This window comes from Melanostigma gelatinosum (genome assembly GCF_949748355.1).
Source record: "Melanostigma gelatinosum genome assembly, chromosome: 8".
NCBI classification, from domain to species: Eukaryota; Metazoa; Chordata; class Actinopteri; order Perciformes; family Zoarcidae; genus Melanostigma; species Melanostigma gelatinosum.
The window spans coordinates 14,338,956-14,356,796 of NC_136641.1; the positions used below are offsets into that span (position 1 = coordinate 14,338,956).

At 45.0% G+C, this 17,841-nt stretch overlaps 1 protein-coding gene across 2 annotated transcripts in view; it reads left to right on the top strand.

Annotated features, from left to right (window-relative positions):
- The first annotated feature begins 1,077 nt into the window (after window positions 1-1,077).
- Window positions 1,078-17,841, top strand: part of dip2ba (disco-interacting protein 2 homolog Ba) — a 45,043-nt gene continuing 28,279 nt past the window's right edge. For both annotated transcript variants that reach the window (XM_079274200.1, XM_079274201.1), the window contains exon 1: window positions 1,078-1,204. In XM_079274200.1, coding sequence (XP_079130326.1) covers window positions 1,120-1,204 — 85 coding nt within the window. In that variant the 5' untranslated portion in view covers window positions 1,078-1,119. The remainder of the gene's footprint in view (window positions 1,205-17,841) is intronic.

A 17,841-nucleotide genomic window follows, 5' to 3' on the forward strand; every position in this document is an offset into this window, starting at 1 on the left:
GGTGTGTATTTAGAGGCTGGACTCTTGACTCAGTATTTTTTTATATCCCTGCTATGGCCCTGCTTTTAAGTTGATGTTTTTATACTGCACTACAATTATGCTGTTATGTCAAGTTTGCTTTGAAGCTTGTTGTCCTTATACGACAATGCCCATGTTTCTTATGAGAACAACACGATCGTAACTTTTTGTAAGCAGCCCTTAATTGCAGAGGAAGTGGTTGGAAGGGTATGTTTATTTTTTATAATGGTTACAGTCACGATGCCACACTGGCCTTTTGTAAGTATTTTTTCATGAATTTACAATTAAAGTACTTCCTCTCAAGTAGGACCAGGGTCAGATTGATTCTGTAAGTGTCCATAACAGTCTAGTAGAGCTGAAACAAAGTTATTATTATGATTTGCCAACTACTGTTTTGTGCTATGAATCAAAGTACCACACAGGGAACCTGGTACCGTTTGGGGCCCCTGGGCAGTTTCCTAATTCCTAATCCAGGTTTAAGTAAAATATTCTGGTAGTTTTTCCATCCTTGCTAGTTGAAAGGGTGAAAAATCTTCACACAGACTTTTATTACCTTGCCAAATAATTAAGTTAAACTTTTTCTGTGTGAACCCACAGGGATTCCCAAAAGGGGCCCAAGATCCACTGGAAGTTTAATGAGAGTGAGGGTAACGTGATGAAATTGTGCAACGCTATTTAAGTTAAAAGTGTGTGTGTGTGTGTGTGTGTGTGTGTGTGTGTGTGTGTGTGTGTGTGTGTGTGTGTGTGTGTGTGTGTGTGTGTGTGTGTGTGTGTGTGTGTGTGTGTGTGTGTGTGTGTGTGAGTGTGTGTGTGTGTGTGTTTCTGCCAGTGGGACGCCAGGGGGAGCAACAGTTTCGGTGTGTGTGTTTTTTCTTTGGGACGCAGTGAACTACCGTACAGGCGAGGTAAAGGCAGTCACGTGACCCCTCGTTGCCGCTGGTGAGTTTTCCCATTATGGCGGAGGGGCAAGCCGTGCGGATGGACCGTCTCTCCCACTCTGATGCTTGTTTTGTGTCTTGAGGGAGGGCGTTGTATTTTTTTATTTTTTCTACGGGCTGCTTCCTTTTCAACCAGACGGCACTCGTGTTTATCGGCAAAGGCATGGCAGACCGCGGCGTGGATCTGTCCGCCCTGCCCAAAGAGGTTAGAGACCAAGTGGCGGAGTTGGATCTGGAGCTGTCTGAAGGTAAAGGAGGGGAGAGGGGGGCTGATGTGTGTGTGTGTGTGTGTGTGTGTGTGTGTGTTGGGGGGGATGCTATAGCAGATTTTCAAGCTAGTTATGTGTCTCAGCTGCCTGGTGCTAACCAGCATCGATTAAAGCAGTACATTTCCTCCCTTTATTATACTTAACAGTGTTTGATACTTGACTGAGAGCTCACGTCAGGCTCTAAAGCTAGCTCATTCTGTGCTAACACGGGATGTGGGCACGCGAGCTAGCAGTGCATGACAAGCAGCAGGAGGAAGAGAAAGGCTCCCATCCATTTCCTCGTGTCTGCTTTATATCAGACCTTTCAAAGCAAAACGTCGATTTAAAGACTCGTTTCTGTACCACAACTCTACATTCGCTTACTTATTGAATGTCAAAAACCAAAGCTCAGTGTGTGTGTGTGTCTGGATGGCTAGAGGCACGGTCTGGCCATCACTGCTTGACCCTACTGTCATCTTGGTTATACTTCTTCATATGGTGGGGATTTTATTCATCTGTGAACACTTGATGGCTTCCAGTTTGACATGATTTACTAGCTTTGTACTTGGCATCTGTGTTCAGGTTTCAGCTGGAAAAAAAAAACTATTTTATTGCAGTAAAAGCTGTGAGTCACTGTGACCAGTGTTGAGGTGTAATGACAGGGCTCTGAGTCATCATCTGCTCTGTTGTCATATAAAGATACAGACTGTTATGAATGAGTCAGTAATTAACATAGTGCGTGACTTCAGTGATCAACGAGATGTACACACAGACCCTTACACACCTGTGTGAACCTGGAATTATAGGTGTACCCACGTGCGCTGCTAGTCATGGGTTTCACTACCCTCAAACCTGGGTGAGACCTGTGTCAGGTGTACGCCATGTCTGCTCTGCCCTTGTGGATTTAGGTGAGTGATGGCTGTGTCTATTTATTGTAGTTTGCAAATATCTCAATCATTCATTCATCCAAATAAGAAAGAAAGAAGAAACTATTTTTATTGTCCTATACATATAGCATAGTGAAATGAACTACATGTAACTCATGTGGTAATGTAGTGTTGAACAGGAACTCTTCCTTGTTGAGAAACATATGAGACTTGAGGCGGCCATGTTTACTCATTGTATGTTTTCCACATATTGTCTGACGACAGAGCCGCTGAATGCTTTCTGGATTGCAGCCCGCTAGAATTGAATGTAGTTGAGTAAATCGTTGTCTCACCTAGCAATGATAGCCAAACATTTTAAGGTTTGCAATGTTTTAAATTCCTGTGTATGTAAGCCAGCTCTCCCCTTCAGGACTGTGGCATGCCATCACCTTTATGGGCAATTTTTCTGGCTCCATAACAAGCGCTCCTGTGAACCAAGTTGAAATGCCTGTTCCTGCGTTGCTCGAATAAGAACACCGGCCTGCCAAATGGCCTCTTAAAAAAACAACCCAGTTCTGCTAGCCCCCTGTGACCATGGGGACACAATGAGGACCATTCAGCTGGTCTGAGCCGCCGTGGCCAGGAGCTCCGCTGCCATTTAGGCCATTCAGCTGAACCCGGTCTTTGTGTGCACGTTGGAATTGGCTGCCTTTCTATATAGGACGATCGGGGAGGGGCTGGTGACTGGTCATACTTGACAGGATGACGTGTAGTGTGTGTGTATTACTGAGGGAATGGGGTTCGCCATTCTCACTGTGCAATCTCTCAGCTGAGCCAGCCAGCGGTAGAAGGTCATGTCTGGTTCTACCTGCTTAACATCCCGCACCATGTGTCAGTCAGGCATGTTGTACAGTAATCTGATGTTACTGACACAAGCAAAATTCAACACAGGTTAGTTTTTCGTCGGTGAGTTAGTAGCTGGTGGTCATCGGCAAGTTTTGCCATTAAAATACAACTTTAAATGAAGTCCTCCCAGTTGAAACTTTTAAAACTCAGGAACACGGACTCTGGTGCACATGCTTGTCTGTGTCTATGAACAGATACAGTTTTACTCTTTGTTTGCATCTGGGATCAGTATGTGCCGACAGAGAGACCAGATTGTTGCCAGTTGCTTTCGTTCTAGGCCAGTTAACCAGCCAGCCAGCTTTCAGATGCAACAGAAGCAGACGTGTCTCAGTTTTGTATGAAGAGAGACGGCCCTCAGCAGAGGATGACTGCACGGATATGGACCCGATCTGTATCAGCCATCCATCTTCCAGGACGAAGCCTGATGGATCCTTGAGGAAGACTGTGAAAGGGTGTCTTGTATCTCTCTACGCAGCAAACTGTTGTTCTGGTCAATAGTCGGGCAAAGGGCTTATTTTGAGACTGATTTACAGACGTGTGATATACTTCCTCAAACTGGAGCTCATGTGGTGCAGAGCTCTTGTTTACAAGCTGGAGGTCTAAAAGAGGAATAGGGGCTTTTCACACAGAATGAAAAGCTGAAATCTCCTCAAATCATTTCGCAGCATTTGGCTCTTGCTGGCCTGAAACAACATGCTTTGTTTTGCAACATGCTCTACCAAATGTTAGAACACTTCACCTGCAAATACAACTGGGCAATATGTTCACAATTGACATTGTTAGCATGACAGCATTATCTCATCATGTTAACAATACGTTGTCTGACTAAAGACTGTTAATTTGCATTTATTTCACTTTGTTGGCGAATTGACCATCTAGAAACAAGTGGAAAGGGGACGATGACATGCAACAAATGTCCCCAGACAAAGCAAATGGGGAACATCACAGTTACAGGCTACTTGACGACTTCCTGTGTTTTATAGTGTTTTTCTGGAACACAATGCTGTAATAAAAAAAGGATGTTCTTATGCCTTTAGACATAACAACTGTGAGCCATGACACCTTCTCATGAGCGTTTTGTAGCATTATTTTAAAGATTAATGATAGACAGTAAAATGAATTTGTTGCCCAGTCTTATTGCAAGACAACTTAAAACCTGCCACTATAAGTTCTCCCTGCATTTAAATGAGCTCTGAGCAGTGTGTTATTTCTCTGTTATAGAGAGATATACCGGTAGATATTTGGGTGTTCTTCAATTGGCGCCCTATAGAGTGGTCTCACCGACGTCACGATCTCCTTAGTTACGAGGTCGGTCGGCCATGTTGGAGTACATACAGATCGTACATGGCGGCGCGTAAACAAGGAAGTGCGGCGAAAATACAATACTTTGAATCACTGGATAGTGCATCAAAGGTTCGCTACCTGGCCAAATTGGAGGTTATTGGTAACTTGGATCCCTATACGATGAGTGCAGATGGTTTCAGTGCCGATCCTACTTATCTTCCATCGGTAAACTACGCCAACATCTACACGTATCTCGTGAACACCCCCAGTCCTTACACAAAAGACGAGCTGGAGTGCTACAAAGGGCTCGACGCTTATAATCAGTTGGTCAGTGGATGGGTCCGAGACGTCAAAGCAACGGTCGTCGAGAATTCTCATCTCGTCATTGGAAGAGTAAATATATACAGATCTGGTCCGATATTTAGCAATATTCAATGTTTACTCAGCGCAAACAGACACGTGTGTTTGTTTACATTGTACATGCATGTCATTGTGTGCGTGTGTGTAGGAATTCACTTTCAACTAACTCCTAACTTCATCCCCCCCCACACATATATATATATATATACATATATATATACATATATATATATATATATATATGATCTGACGTTAAACTCATATCAAGCAATGCTGAGGCTGCATCTCTGTGTTTCGCCTGTTGTACACGCTCGACACGTCTCTGGTACCGACTGCTGTCACGGTCCGATGAAGCTTCGGTAACCTTCTCATGTCCAAGTTTAATTTATATTTCCTTTATTAAATACTGTTCACAAACGAATTTGTAAATAAAATCACTGCCCACTTATAAAGTGATCCGCACATACTCTAGTGTACGCCAAATTCCATTCCTTTATATCTCGAGAGATGCGTGACAGCCATTTCTCGCGACGTCGCTTGGATAGCTCCTTCGTGTCATTTCCTTGATGTGTAATGACCGCTGGCAAACGAAAGAATGATTTCTTGTCTCTATCAGCTCTGCTGCCACAACCAAAGACAGCACAAAAGTTCACCACCGATAGGTTATGCGACTCAGCCGTGCATGCCAGTGGCTTTGTGTGTACTCCAACATGGCCGACAGCTAAACTGTGACGTCACACGAGACCACTCCATAGGTCAGAATTTCCCAAAAATGGACAAATCATCTTCCTTGTAGCTGCGGAGCCAGGGCCTCAGGTCCAAGCAGATGGTTGTGTACTCTTGGCAAAGGTCTTAATGCGTGTTAGTGTGTGTGTTTGTGTTTGCGCGTTTAAATGTGTGTTTCGCATGTGTTGTAATACTGTTATACTGTGAATAGTTAACGATGGCTGCATTCCCTCTTCCTCCTCCAGACCTGTTGTAGTCTGAATTATTCACATGCTCTCATTAACTATCAGGACGCCCTCACAGAGCGCTGTGGGTGTGTGTGGTTGGTAAGCGTGACTTCTTTACGCTGCCCTGGTAGAAGTTGAGGCATGCATAGGAAGAACAACAAACACTTGAATTAGTGCCAAGAGATGTATTGACACCCCACTCATCCACCCTCCAGACCTGCACATCTCTCTCTGCTGTAGAATATGCTCAACTTGTTGAACTAGCTCACATGTGGTGTCGGGCAGGGCGTGGCAATATGGCAGCTAGTGTATGGTAACTGTACGCAGTACGACATATAAAACCTTCAGATCGACGTTCCATGAAATGAACTCTCCCACTCTTATGTATTGCAGTTCATCTGGTAAAACTAAACTATTCTTATTTGTTTTTAATCACATTTACACACTTGGGTGGGGGTAGCCAAGTTAATGTAGTTACCTACAGTCTATTACACTCAATACTATGCTTCATCTATTGGCGTGATATTGTGGCCTACCTATGGATCTTACAGTTTGTTGTAAGGTGTAACAGTTTCCTTGCTCGTTGTAAATCTGTGAGTCACTGCGGTTAGGCGTGTCCTCTCTTCTCTCGGGTCACATCCGTGCATCACAAAGTGAGAGAACCTGTTTTTTAGCCTCTCGTCTCACCGGGCTGTTTACTCAGTTTTGATACAAACGGTGACTCATCATAACTGAAGAATGACTGGGGATTTTGTGGTATCAGACCCTTTCTCCCAGTGTGTGTACAAGAACCACCTTGATTCACCGCTTGACCGACCCGTAATCCCCGCTGGGCTGACGGTGACTCTTCCTCTCTGACGTTGTGTTGCACAACCGCTCTGAGCTTTTGTGGCCTGCAGTCATTCAGTCAGGGGCCCAGGCTGTGACACACCACACAATGTTGACTGATTTATTGCGTCGTAGGCTAAAATGACGAACTCATTGATGGCGAAACAGAAATCTTGTTGTCTTTTTGTTGTTGTCAGACCGTGGGGAGCCGATGCGGAGTCCCTCCAATGTATTGCCAGGGCTATCCGCTGCCTGGCGGGCCATGTGACTGTGTTAATGCTGAAGAATGCTCTTGTGAATATAAATAGACCTGGCTGGCAAGACAAATTCGTTTTCATGCCTGAGGAGGAGAAAACAAGCGTCTCTTTGACACAAAAGCACCGCCATTATTTGCAGCGGAGGCCGCCCTCTCGAAGTCCCAAGGAGTCAGTCCTAATTGTGTGCATTTCTCTCTCGACGAGGCTAACGTTCCCGGCTAGTAGACAGGCAGCCGGCAGCAAACACTTGCGCATGCAACCGCTAGATGCTTTGGCTGCTACATGTGGGTCACTGTTACGTCCGTGGGTTGTGTGGGAAATACCGCGGTCGGATGAGAACGGCCCTTCTCCGGCCAATCAGCCGGCTGCCTAACCCAAAGGAGAAAGATGCTATAGGTCTGCTAATTGTTAAAGCATCATACCGGTGCTTTTAGATGTTCTTAGAATGTGTCCTACAGATTGTGCATGCTTAACATTATTACTGGTGAAATGATGCTATGAGTTAAAGTACTTCATCGAAGTGAATATTTGGTCATGTTACTATTATGCGACTGTAAATGTCAACATGGTTTATATAACATTTAGAACAGAGGGGTCCTTTAAAGGAGGCTCAAGGGACGTTTCTGATATTTGGATCAATAAAGATTTTTTAGTAATAAAACATTAGTAACTATGATTGGGTATATGTACTCTAAAAATGACCAGAGCTCTGACCATAAACCTGCTGTCTGTTGTAAATCAGGTTGCTCAAAGTCCCTTTCTGTCTCTTCTTAGGGCTCTTCAGCTGATCAGCTGATCATTGCAGCCTTTGTAGAACACAGGGTATTTTCTCAGCAGCTGGTCAGTTTCTATATATGAGAGCGCGTCACAGGAAGGGCTGATGGGAAACCAGAGCTCAGGGGTAGAGCAGTCCTGCTGTATTATGTACAATGAGAGTTTACAAAAGGTCAACGGCTCTCTCCGTCGGTCACTTATTGGCTAGTTGTGTTTATTTTATTTTGGATTCGTGCCCTGCATTTGAATAGTTCTCTTCCTTATTCTTGTGCGGAGCCCAAAGGGTTATCGAAAAAAAATAGCAGCAAGTAGAAGTCCTCAGGAAGCTGATGTGTATCTCCACTCTTGGCCCCTCGGAACACATTGTGTTGGAGCTTGGCTTGACGTCATCGCCCCCTTTAATTCAACTCCCTGGAGAAATGGGTGGGGCTTCAACCTCTTAATCCTCAACTGTCAATGTATTGTATGTTCATAGCCTTTAGATTAATAGCTACAATTCTGACCGTATTGGGACAAAATTTAGCCATACTAGCATTTAATTAAACTGTTTAGATGGTTTGTGGAGCCTAAGATGAGCCAGTAGTGACAGTGTATCGGTGGGAGGCCTTCGATCTACAGCAGGTGTGTGTTGTGCTACATGCTCCCAAAGACGCTGACGACACACTGATGACTGTTGTTTGGATGTTATTATAATCAGCTGGCTGTGATTGCGATGAAACAGCCTTTCAAAAGCACCTGCGTTAGTGAAGATACATTTCTTTAAGTTGTGTCCGGATCAAAACCACCGTTAAGTCTCTCACCTTTCCTTCAGTCAGTACTTCTCCATCTAATCCCCTTACCTGCCCGTGTTGCTAACACCGCCTCACTAACATCCCCCTGTGACCTCGTACCTTCACTTCCACGTGAAGTGTTTTCACTGATGCAAAAAAGTTTGTGTATTCTAGAGCTTTGACAGGCCAATTTTACACCACATTTTCTTTTACACTTTCTGAACGTCCCCACACTTCCAGAGCGGCGATAGATGCCCATCATGATGACAGGCTGTTTAATGACTGTGAGCGGTGGGCGGCGGTGGGAGGTCAGGAACCATGAGCTGTCTGGAGAGTGGAAAGTGCTTTTAGTGTCAGCTGCAGACTCAACACCTCAGGATGGGAATGTTTCTCACAGGCCACTCCCCTTTCTTGTTATGAGCTCATAATAGTGATTTAATGAGTCAGCTGCCTGGTTAAAATCCCTCTTATATTAATGTCCTATTTTAACCCATCACCCATGAGCAAGTAAGCAGTCAAGGAGCATCACTGGTGCAGAGATGAGACATAGACAGGATGTTGCTAAGCCAACCTCAGTTTGTATGGCAGGTGTTGGACAACATGTGGCCGACAGAATGTCAATTCAGCTGATGTGTATGTCTCAGTGAACCAGGTCTGTGGCACACTTCTAACCCCTGTATGTCTCTGAACTACAACACCACCACCACAGTACAACCCGATACCACTGACTCACTTTCACTGCTCAACACACTCTGGAGACCAGCAATGCCCGAATACACTGGTCCGTCATGCAGGTAACCAGCCAGGACGACCTCGGTCTACATAAGTGTCTCCTTTGTTCTTCCTGTTATTTACAGTGCGATCAATGAAGTCTGAGTCGACCTACTGACCTGGTTACACTTACAATAAACGAGCTAGAAGAGAAAGTGACAAAGTGACTTACACAGGTCGAGTTATACAGCGGAATAGGCCTTTTTCCTCACACCAGACAGTTTAACTTGTCATAGTACAAAGAAAGCACAGGTGCTACTCATAATATGAATGCTGACTACTTAATCCTGTTATTACAGCTGAGCTTTAACCACTAAGGTGGAGAGAGAGAACGGTATGGAATGCAACGAAGGACCCACAGCTGGAATCAAACCTGGACATTGCGGTTACATGACTGTGACCACTCGGCCACTAATGCGCTCCAGTCGCGATTATTCTCGAGCTATTCTTTATGCACAGTGACTGGGGGTGTCACGGATCACAAACCTCACGGTTCGGTTCGGATCATTTTCCAGATCAACAAAGAAAAGGGGAGGAGACAAATATAACTTTGCTTTCCATTTATTAATTAAAGAACTTCAAGCACACTTAAAGCAAAGAACTTTGGGCTATAGTCTTACATGAAAACAAAAATATTGAAGATGTCCAATTTGAAACAAAATGAAATAAATAAAAATAATACATTCAAGAATTCTGATAAGTTTAAGTGCAACATGAGGTATGTTGATATCCTCGTCCTTTCATCAATACTGAAAGAAAGAAACAGCCAGTGAGCTTCCACTGTTTACACTGAACTGAACTGCTCAGCAACAACTTGGGTCTATGTTTACTTCCTGTCAGGTCATTGAAATACACAATAATGTTACATTACTGTGACATTATTTTCAAAAAGATGAGAATATCTCCATTGTCTGGGGAGAGGGTCGACCTTTCTGTGGTGACTGGAATATTATTGGGCCTGTCTAGCTTCACTCTGATACTTCTGTCAGCACCTGAACCAGGTGTGTGTGTGTGTGTGACTCTCACAGAGGGGGCGTGTCTACAGCACCGGACTAAGAATCACTCCGCCGTGGTGAAAGCGGTCTCTGCAGTCTTTTCCTTCTCATAGAGGTCTGGAACAGCTTCACACTGAAGTGGGTGCGTGAGTGGACTTCGTAGCGTGGCTCAAGCATTTTAACCAGATTTAGAAATCCTTTGTTTTCTACACCGGAGTGTCCCCGTCGCTGACAGACGGGATGGTGGCTCTTCATATGTGTGGACATGCCGATGTTTTGCCGTTGTCGTGCGTCTCTCTTTAAATAACGCCTACATACCGTAACGCTTTGTCCACCACCCTCATCCCGTCATTATACGTTACAGGGAAGACAAAATGTTCCCAAACTTGCGACTTAAATGACGACGCGGCTTCTGACGTACCTCCGCTCGCCATGACTTCACCGTTAAATGCTTCTAAGCTGCTCCGTTCACGTGAACACACTACTGCTTTATATCTGTTCACTGACACTCTGCATTGATATTCAGGGACTTGTTACTTGAAAAGGAACAGCAGCAGTATAACTTTATTACACACTATGATGATTACACTGTAAAAATAAAATTAAAAAAAATACTCTCTTGATCCGCGGTTCACGAGTGATCCGAACCGTGAGGGGTGAGCCGAACCGTGAGGGGTGAGCCGAACCGTGAGGGGTGAGCCGAACCGTGAGGGGTGAGCCGAACCGTGAGGGGTGAGCCGAACCGTGACACCACTAACGGTGACTAGTGGTGTAGTGACTTTAGGTAGTCTCACTCACGTGTGCACCCACAGCAAGACAGCAAACATGCACTCTGGCAGCTAACAGCTCATTAAGGTTGTAGTGTGACTGAAGAACTAAATACTTTAACCTTCTACTGGTACTGACATACGACCCACTTGTGGCTGTCCGACCTCCGTTGTCTGACGTCTGCTGTGAAGCGTCTGCGGTTGCTCACCGGTCTTATCGCTTTGATGAAGTCTTGTGCTCTTGAGTTTCTATAAAACAGCGTATCACCGCCAAGACTGTACATCATGCCTGTTGTTGGGAAATGCTGCGACCCAAATCAGTGTGACATTTTTGGTTTGGCTTTCTCAATGCTGTTACTGAACCCCGGCTCACGACTCCACTTCACTCACACAGCTGGCTCAAGAGTGCCGTCTCTGCCAACATGAAATGCACAATGTGATAGAAGTAATGGAGGAAGTAGGGCAGCGCTCAGTCTGCACTCAAACAGAATATGAATGCTTTATAAGCTTGGAAGGAGCATTAGTTTTATTTCTTTGGCAAAAACAACTTCAGGATGCTAACCGTCCAGTCTGATGGTGGATAGAGCCCGGTCTTTATTTTGATCCTAATAACACAATCGAGCTGAAGTGTTTTCATCCCGTACAGGAAGGTCTGATGTGATGAAACGATTAGCTGTTTGAGTTGGAGTTTGGTTTTAAAATCTTCCAGCGTGTGTGTGTGTGTGTGTGTGTCCGTGTGCTTGTTTGTCTTACAGTGATGAAGGCGTTTGTGAGGCTTAGCTGACGGAATATGTGATTGTGACTTTGATGTGTTATGTACTTGTTGTGAGTCTTTGTCTTTATCTTTCGCGCTCGTTTCCTCTCAGCCCGACCTTGCTGCTTTCCTACCAGTGCCTCTGACATGGATTCACTTTCATTTTTCGGGACCACTACACACCTTTTGTTACATCCTCTGTGCTGCTCACTCCCTTAACTCGTTACCTTCTGCGATGGCGAACACGGGTGTCACACATCTTTGATCGTCAGCTGTTGGAGTTTTTCCACTTCGATCTCTGCTAACATGCAGATCTCAGTCTGCTTCTTCTTCTCTTTTAAGGTCATCACAAGAAACTGTCTGTATAGTAAGAGGGGCAGCAATGTGATCTGGCACAGCAACAGATAGACAATAGAAATGATCCAATAGGCCAGTTATTCATCCTCCTCATCATACTTATCATACCACGAAAACAAAACGCGTATGTCCCAGTGTCTGGTAAGATAGAGAAAACGAATGGTCTCGTTCATGTTCATGACAAACTGTGACTGTACATTTAGGATCAGCTGGGACAGTCACTGCCAGCTACTTCATCAGATATTTAGTAGTTGGACACAGTGATGGATGATAACTAACCACATGTTGCCCAGCCCTCCTCAATCATCATTTGACAGTTCAGTTAACTGTTAACCTGATGAGTCCTCCCTTTACGCAACCAAATGCAAACCACTTCCACTGGAGATTGTGTCGAGAGAAATTACACGCCCTCTGCTTTTTTCTCAGCTGGACGGCAGATTTCTTCTTCCATCTAGAGATTACTTCATCCTGCATGTCTGCCAGAAAACCCCCGCATGGGCTAACTGGGTCCCAGAGGAATTGCAGGCCTGCCTTTGGAGTGGAAAACATTGGTCCTGGAGTGGAGAGGCCTTTGTATCAATGTTTCAATCTCTTTCCAGACACGAACAAACGATCCCCTCGACTGAGACCTGATTGTTGCTGATATTTGATAACTGTGATTCAGCTGCTGAGTCCCCACAGACACAGTCAAGGCTGTGGATGCCTGTTCAGTCTTCTGGTCAGTAGTGTACTGATTAAAGTTCCATCGAGCAAAGAAAAAATGCTGTATTTGTTACAATACTGTGAGGATGACAATTTATAAAGCAGGTCTTAAAATGCATACAACCTGATCAAACCAGAGTTTTCATGGATCAATAAATTGGCTTATTATTATCTTTAATAATAGATTCATGAAAGGTGTTATTTTGCTTGCTTGACTAAGACTCCAAAACCTAAAATTACTCAATTTAGTATCACCTGAGACACAGCTAAGCAGCGAATTCTGTCACTCGAGTAATCGATTCATAGACTTAATTGTTTCAGCGCGAGTTGAAAATTAAAGAATAAATCATACACGAGAATGCAAATCTGGGGTTTGTGAATTTACTATTTTTCTTCTCGTCTTGACTGCTTCCATTGAAGAGCCTGAGCTATGGCGATGAGCTTGTAACATCTACGGTACTTAAACTGATGTCCAGGTGTCATGAAATGGCCTTGGTGTCAGACTCATTCATTTGCATTTCCTGCCGAGTGCTATTTACCCGTGTTGTCAGCACAGCCTGCTCATTGTTGTTGTGTTTCTGCTCTATAAATAAGATGCTGTGGGTGACGTTGGTTCCTGTGTTTGTGTGCTTCGGTATGTAAATGTACGAACCGTGACTTTCTGTTTGTGGTTTTGCTCTGTGTGTCCTCTTGCTGTCATGTGCTCACCAAGATGCTACACGAGACTCTCTCTCGTTGGTACCTCGTGAGATTGAGTTGTAACCGCGTTGCATTTTTGGCATCTCATTTATCACAAGACAATAAACCACTGATAAAACAAAGACTGCTTTGTGTGGATCAAACCAGTATCGCTGGCTAAAAACCAGACCATGACCTCAGAGTTAGAAAATAGCTCTCTGTTACAGGTTCGGAGGAGAGCCTCACTTCAGACATTTTTGTCATCTATCCTTCTGAAGTCCACACTAATGTCCAGATGGAGCGATGTTAGCTGTAATCTCAGATTACAGATGAGGATAAAACCCAAAAGTGTGAACGCTGGGAGATGCTCACATTTATTTATCTCTCTGTGTAATCTTGGTAGTTCTTCTCACTGACTCGCGTGTCTTTGTGTTCAGTCATGTGTTTTTCGGTAACCTGTGTGTGCCTGCAGGGAGAGGAACTGATACCATGAGGCAAGAGGAAATGGTGGGCGACAGAAACAGTCATGTTGCTTGCTTCTAATCGGAGCTGGATGCCACCCGACTAATCTGACCACAGTAATTACAGGACTCCACCAGTGGGGGGGGGGGGGGGGGGGATAAATATGTGTGTGTGTGTGTGTGTGTGTGTGTGCAAGGAAGTCACAGTGGTCTTAGCTTGCAAAATTTACAGAAAGCGACAGAAACCATATTTAGCGAGATAAAAATATCCATGTTGTTGCCACATCCTCACCAGAGAAGCGGGAACTGGCTCCATGTCGTTGTCTTAGTATCCCCAACACACGGACACACATGCTGTACTTCACTGGCTTTGATCTGTTGCCGTGTGTGTCGGGCAGGTGTTAACTGGAGTCTACTCTCTCTCCTGTCTGATGGCATCAACCGATAGCTCATCATTCTGTCTAATGGAGGACACATTAGCCCAGCAGTTACCGCTGACTGTTATTGACACCCCCCGGAAACCGTGCTGGCTCCTCCTTCGTATCGCTTAGGTTCACGGTTGGGAGTGTTTTCATCATCTGGTCCCCGGGTTGCTGGCGTTCATAGACTGCCATACTCATCTATAACCCAGCGCTATACTTTAAAAAACAACTCAAGGCTCTTTCACTTGTGCTTTTTCAAATTGCTAGTGGGCTTTTGATTCAAGAAAATGTCCTCTGACCACTAAACAGATGGAAAAGAAGCATTTTCCAAAATTGAAAACAGTTTTTCACGAGTCGAGTCGTATCAGTTAAGAAGTAAAAGGGACGTTGCGTCGCAGTAAAGAAGTTGGCAGCAGGTGTTACTCTGATTGAAGGAATAGCCGGGAAGCACGCTGGCTTTGTTGTTGGAGTTTTATGTAGACGTCTGAGACTTCTGCCAAAGTGCCGTTTGCTGATAGTGGCAGCTGGAATTAAAGTGTTTGTTCAGATTATTAACACCAACCAAAAACAATCCTTTCAAGTCCTCTTCTACTTCCAATATTCATTTCACACATTGCTGAATGACCTGGAGTCTTGCGTAATGTTTTAGGTGCGTCAGGTGAGGATTTGTCCCAGTTCATTTGAGTTTCATTGTGTATTACACACGCACACGCACACAGCGGGTGTATATAACCATAACCTCAGTCTTTCCTTCCCAGCCCTCTCCAACAGTCTGCTGTTCATTACTCATCATTTATTCACCATTGATGTGGTTTTGTGTTTCTCTGTTGGTTTGTTTGAGAAGAACAAATAGTCAGTCTGTTGTTAATAGAGACCTAAGAAACAACATTTTAAGTGTGTCAGCGATCATATGATTCAACATATCAGCTCCTTGGAGAAACCAATGGAAACGACTATCGGGACAATAATATTGGTACAGATACTGTGGCATCTTGACAGCTAATGTTTCAGATGGATTCCTTTCATGTAAACCATAATCTGAATGAAGCAGGCCCTAATATTATAGATGCACCAGTTTAAGGCACCAGTTTACTTAATCCATCTCGGAAAGTTTGGAAAATGACTCTTTCAAGGCAAAGTTGAAACTTTTTTGGAACAAGCATCATGTCACATGTATGCTTAAATGAAAAAATCACTTGTGAAAACCAGAATTAACCAGAATTTGGCATCAGATTTGCATACATCTTAAAAGATATATTTGATGGTGAGCGCAAACAGATGAGCTGCACAAACACAAAAGGCTGTTACTGTGCTGGAGAATGCCAGTGCAGATTAAAACTGACCTCTTAATGCCTGGATCCACGATTTATACTGTAAAATCCCTCTGTGTCACAACGTAGCTCTCTACGATAGTTATCGGCGTGACAGGGAATGCTGGTTACGTGTGTGAGATTATCCCCTCTGCTGTCAGCTGTGAGAGGTTCAGCCCTCTGTTTGGCTCGTCCTGAGGTCAGAGGTCAACAGCAGCAGTTTAAATGAAGAGTCAGAGGGTCACTGTCATCTTGACTCGAACGAGCTCCTCTGAAACGGCCCCGTTTACTCAAACAGCTTGATGAAGACACACTTTAACGCCTTGGTGACAGGAAGAAGGATCACGATGATTGCTTACAGAAAGTAGATGACCGACGAAGAGACATTTTTTACACGCTTCTCTAAACCCGCCTCTACTATTACTACCATGTTGAGCAGGTCCAGCATATGACTGGACAACACAAAACGCACATGATGCCGGTTTGACACACTGACACACATCTCACAGAGAAGGCTTGTAATGCAACCCTGCTCCGGGCTCAGTTAGCATTCACTCCTGTAGCGTACTGTAGCACCCCTTAACCTGCAGCAGCTGTGTAGACACACATGTACACACACACACACACACACACATATTGTGCTTCCTGCACCTCAGAGGAGTTTTTGGCCAATGGGCGAGCTGTCCTGTCCAGTTGGCCCCCTCTGTTAGCATGATGTTCTCCGATCAACACATTCCTCCTTCACCAGACAGACACAGGGAGACGATTTTGGCAGCGCATAGCCAGGGTGGGGTAACGCTCATATCCTGTCCCCCGCCCTCAAATCACACACACACACACACACACACACACACAGAGTCGCTGTACTGTTTTACTCATGCTCGCACTCAAAACACCACATTCTTGCTCTCAAAACATACAGCTTTGCCTCTGTTTTGAAGCAGCTGTCACAGTCACTCTTTCAAACCCAGAGCCCTCGGTGTCTTTGCCCACTGCCGGCTACAAAGCCAGTGTGGTCGTGCCAGTCCACGCCTGTTGTTATGCCCTCACACCAATACAGACTCTGCTCTGTCTGTGTTAATGACCCTCCCTCCCTCCAGCTTTCCATCCCTCCCTTCCTCCCCTCCGGGCACCACTTGGGACACCAGGACTAGGCTTGACAGAACCCCGTCTCCAACAACAATGACGTTCCAGTCCAGCACAATCAATCTGCTGCTGATTGCTTGTATTTGCATGTCTGTGTGTGAGTGTTTTCCTAGCCCGTAGCCCGGGTCTAAGAGACGGCCAAGCAAAGAAAAAGTGACTGGAACGGACATTTGCTGCTGTGTTTTTCATCCCAACTAAGTGTAAGGCCAGTGTGTGTACCCAGGCATGACGGCAGAGCTGACTGCTGGTCACCCCATTTGAGCTTTCTTATGCAGAGAATGATGCAGGACAACCACCGCTTCATCCGGCTTTATCGTGAATAAGGTGCTGGTATCAAAAAGCTCAAACTGGTAGAAAACTCACGCTTAAATCCATGCATCTGCATAGATGTATGTGGATATCTATGCAGAGAATGACAAAGCACTCAGTATTTATTCCCACGTGTGCGCACTCTCAAACTGTCTCTAACTTCTGCTGTTTTGTTTCCTCTGTAAACAATGTGTATTCCCTCCGCTCCCTCCCTCTTCCCGCCCCGTTTCCCATGAGTTCACAGTGTTGTGAAACTTCAAGAATTTCCTGTATGGGAAGGATCTGAAATAAAGGTCTGCTAAAGTCAAACACAGCCAATCCACATGCTCGATCCTAAAGGGAGCTTCTTCTTTTTTTTGATTCAGTTGTTTTTCCAGGCAAACACCAGATAGTGACCAGCGTGTGAGAAAGCTTTAACACACACACAGAATCTGACCCACACATTCACTGCCCACCCCAGTGCCGGCGTATCCAGCCCACCACCCTCCAATCTGCTGTTGAACTTTGGCCCCCCCCCCCCCCCCGCCCCATTTTCTTTCCATTGTTGTTTGATACACTCACCGATCTGTGTTCGCTCTGGCTTCTGCCAGTGACTCTCACCGTGTGTTTATCACCTCATGGCCCACAGCCCTCTCCTCCCTGTTATCTTTGATTTCCTCGTCCTCCGTGTTGGCTGGTTTCCTTGTCGTCGCTGGTCAAAGTGTGGAGAAGGTGATTGAGGCGGAGCGGTCCTTCGGCACATTTGCACTTGACATAGCATATGTTCTTATCACTGGGCACAGAGGAAGAAGAATAACAGAGAGTTTGCAGTAGTGGGGTTTGTTTGTGTGTGTGCTGTGTGTGTGTTAGTGACCTGGATAAGGTGTGTCTTGCGTGCATGTTTGACTGTGTGTTTTGGGGTCCCGGTTAAATAGACTTTGTCTTGCCTCTGTTGCTCTCCAACAAACTGGGAGCAGTGGGAGTCCTG